General features: G+C 34.1%; 1 protein-coding gene across 1 annotated transcript in view; it reads left to right on the top strand.

Moving 5' to 3' along the window:
• The window catches only part of LOC137621846 (neurotrimin-like), a 63,874-nt gene that overhangs the window by 53,619 nt on the left and 7,844 nt on the right, over window positions 1-2,411 (top strand). The window contains exon 2 of the mRNA XM_068352353.1: window positions 2,357-2,411. This exon is cut by the window's right edge and continues 103 nt beyond it. Coding sequence (XP_068208454.1) covers window positions 2,357-2,411 — 55 coding nt within the window. The remainder of the gene's footprint in view (window positions 1-2,356) is intronic.

The following is a 2,411-nucleotide window of genomic DNA, read 5'->3' as shown; positions in this document are numbered from 1 at the left end:
ATAGTCAGATGTAGTCTGAAGACATTAGCCCAACTCCCCCCTCACACATCTTAACCAGAGAACTGCAATAAATCCCAGATGAACGAAATGAACTTCAGATTAGCCAGTGGCAATGGCCTCCCTACATCACGCTAACTCACTTCGCTTGTTAACACCAGAAACGCCTGTACTTACGAAGAAGTACTATTATTAGGTAGTAAACGTTCAATAGAAACGTCTATTCCCATATCTGTACTTATGAAGCAAACACCACAGTATTCACAGCTAGAACACATTTAATAGAAACGTCTATTCCCATATCTGTACTTACAAAGAAAACAATATTCTTAGCTAGAAAACATTCAATAGAAACGTCTATTCCCATATCTGTACTTACGAAGCAAACAACACAGTATTCTCAGCTAGAACACATTCAATAGGAACGTCTATTCCCATATCTGTACTTACGAAGCAAACACTATTCTTAACTAGAAGACGTTCAATAGAAACGTCTATTCCCATATCTGTACTTCCGAAGCAAACACAACAGTATTCTCAGCTAGAAGATATTCAATAGAAACATCTGTTCCCATATCTGTACCTCCGAAGCAAACACAACAGTATTCTCAGCTAGAAGACATTCAATAGGAACGTCTATTCCCACATCTGTACTTACGAAGCAAACACTATTCTTAACTGGAAGACAGCCAGAGAGAGAGAGAGAGAGAGAGAGAGAGAGAGAGAGAGAGAGAGAGAGTTTCCACGTGTCCTCTTTAATCTGGGAGAGTGATAGAGAAAAAGAGACATGAATAGTGTTGAGGAAAACTGGGACCATGAAGCACAACCTGGGTCTTACGCAAGTCCTTTCTTGCTCCATCCAAAAATGGGGGGGACAGAAATTGAACTCTGCCCTAATTGCGTGTTCCTTTTTTTAGTCCCCAAGGACATCTTAAAGGATCTTTTCATTATAAGAATCTTTAAGGCCGTTATTGTGGGTTGATCAATTGACTAAGAAATAAGGCAAAATTCTCAGAAGTTCTCAACGACGACAGAAAATGGCAATGGATATTCAAGGTAAAATGGGTCATTGTGAATGAATGGGGCTGAGTTGACTCACTGATACAATATGTTTGAACATAAGGCAATATATATATATATATATATATATATATATATATATATATAGATATATAAATATATATAAATATATATAAATATATATATATATATATATATATATATATATATATATATATATATATGTATATATATATATATATATATATATATATATATATATATGTATGTATAGTAATTATTTAATATTAGCAAAATTTTAGTTAGAATTAAAGGGGCAATCAATATATACGTAATATTAAATACCCCAAAAATCAGTTTTTGAGAGTAATGATGAAATTGTCATTACAATTGAATGCAGGGATGCTTATCTCTTAGTAAACAAATCATATATATATATATATATATATATATATATATATATATATATATATATATATATATATATACAATATATAAGAGAGAGAGAGAGAGAGAGAGAGAGAGAGAGGAGAGAGAGAGAGAGAGAGAGAGAGGAGAGAGAGAGAGAGAGAGAGAGAGAGAGAGAGAGAGCCAAGACTATCGGTACAACTGTAAAGCAATTATAACTTTAAAAATTCCATATCTTCAACATAAGGAATTCCAATTACATGAGCATAGAGAGAGAGAGAGAGAGAGAGAGAGAGAGAGGAGAGAGAGAGAGAGAGAGAGAGAGATACCAAGATTATTGGTATAACTATAAAGTCATTATAAATTTTAAAAATCCATATCTTCAATATAAGGAATTCCAATTACATGAGCATAGAGAGAGAGAGAGAGAGAGAGAGAGAGAGAGAGAGAGAGAGAGAGAGAGAGAGAACCAAGATTATTGGTATAACTATAAAGTCATTATAAATTTTAAAAATCCATATCTTCAATATAAGGAATTCCAATTACATGAGCATAGAGAGAGAGAGAGAGAGAGAGTGAGAGAGAGAGAGAGAGAGAGAGAGAGAGAGAGAACCAAGATTATTGGTATAACTATAGTCATTATAAATTTAAAAATTCCATATCTTCAATATAAGGAATTCAAATTACATGACATGAGCATAGAGAGAGAGAGACAGAGAGAGAGAGAGACAGAGACAGAGACAGAGAGAGAGAGAGAGAGAGAGAGAGAGAGAGAGAGAGAGAGAGAGAGAGAGAGAGAGAGAGAGAACCAAGATTATAGGTATAACTATGAAGTCATTATAAATTTAAAAATTCCATATGTTCAATATGAGGAATTCTAATTGCAAACCAATAGGGAAAAAAAACATAATTTTTCCTCTTTTCTTTCCAGTCGAGGAAGAGTTTCCAGGACTGAAGGCCGGATCCAGAATCAAGAGACGAGCCTT

Source organism: Palaemon carinicauda, chromosome 28, assembly GCF_036898095.1.
Source record: "Palaemon carinicauda isolate YSFRI2023 chromosome 28, ASM3689809v2, whole genome shotgun sequence".
NCBI lineage: Eukaryota > Metazoa > Arthropoda > Malacostraca > Decapoda > Palaemonidae > Palaemon > Palaemon carinicauda.
This window is presented reverse-complemented; position numbering and strand designations above follow the sequence as displayed.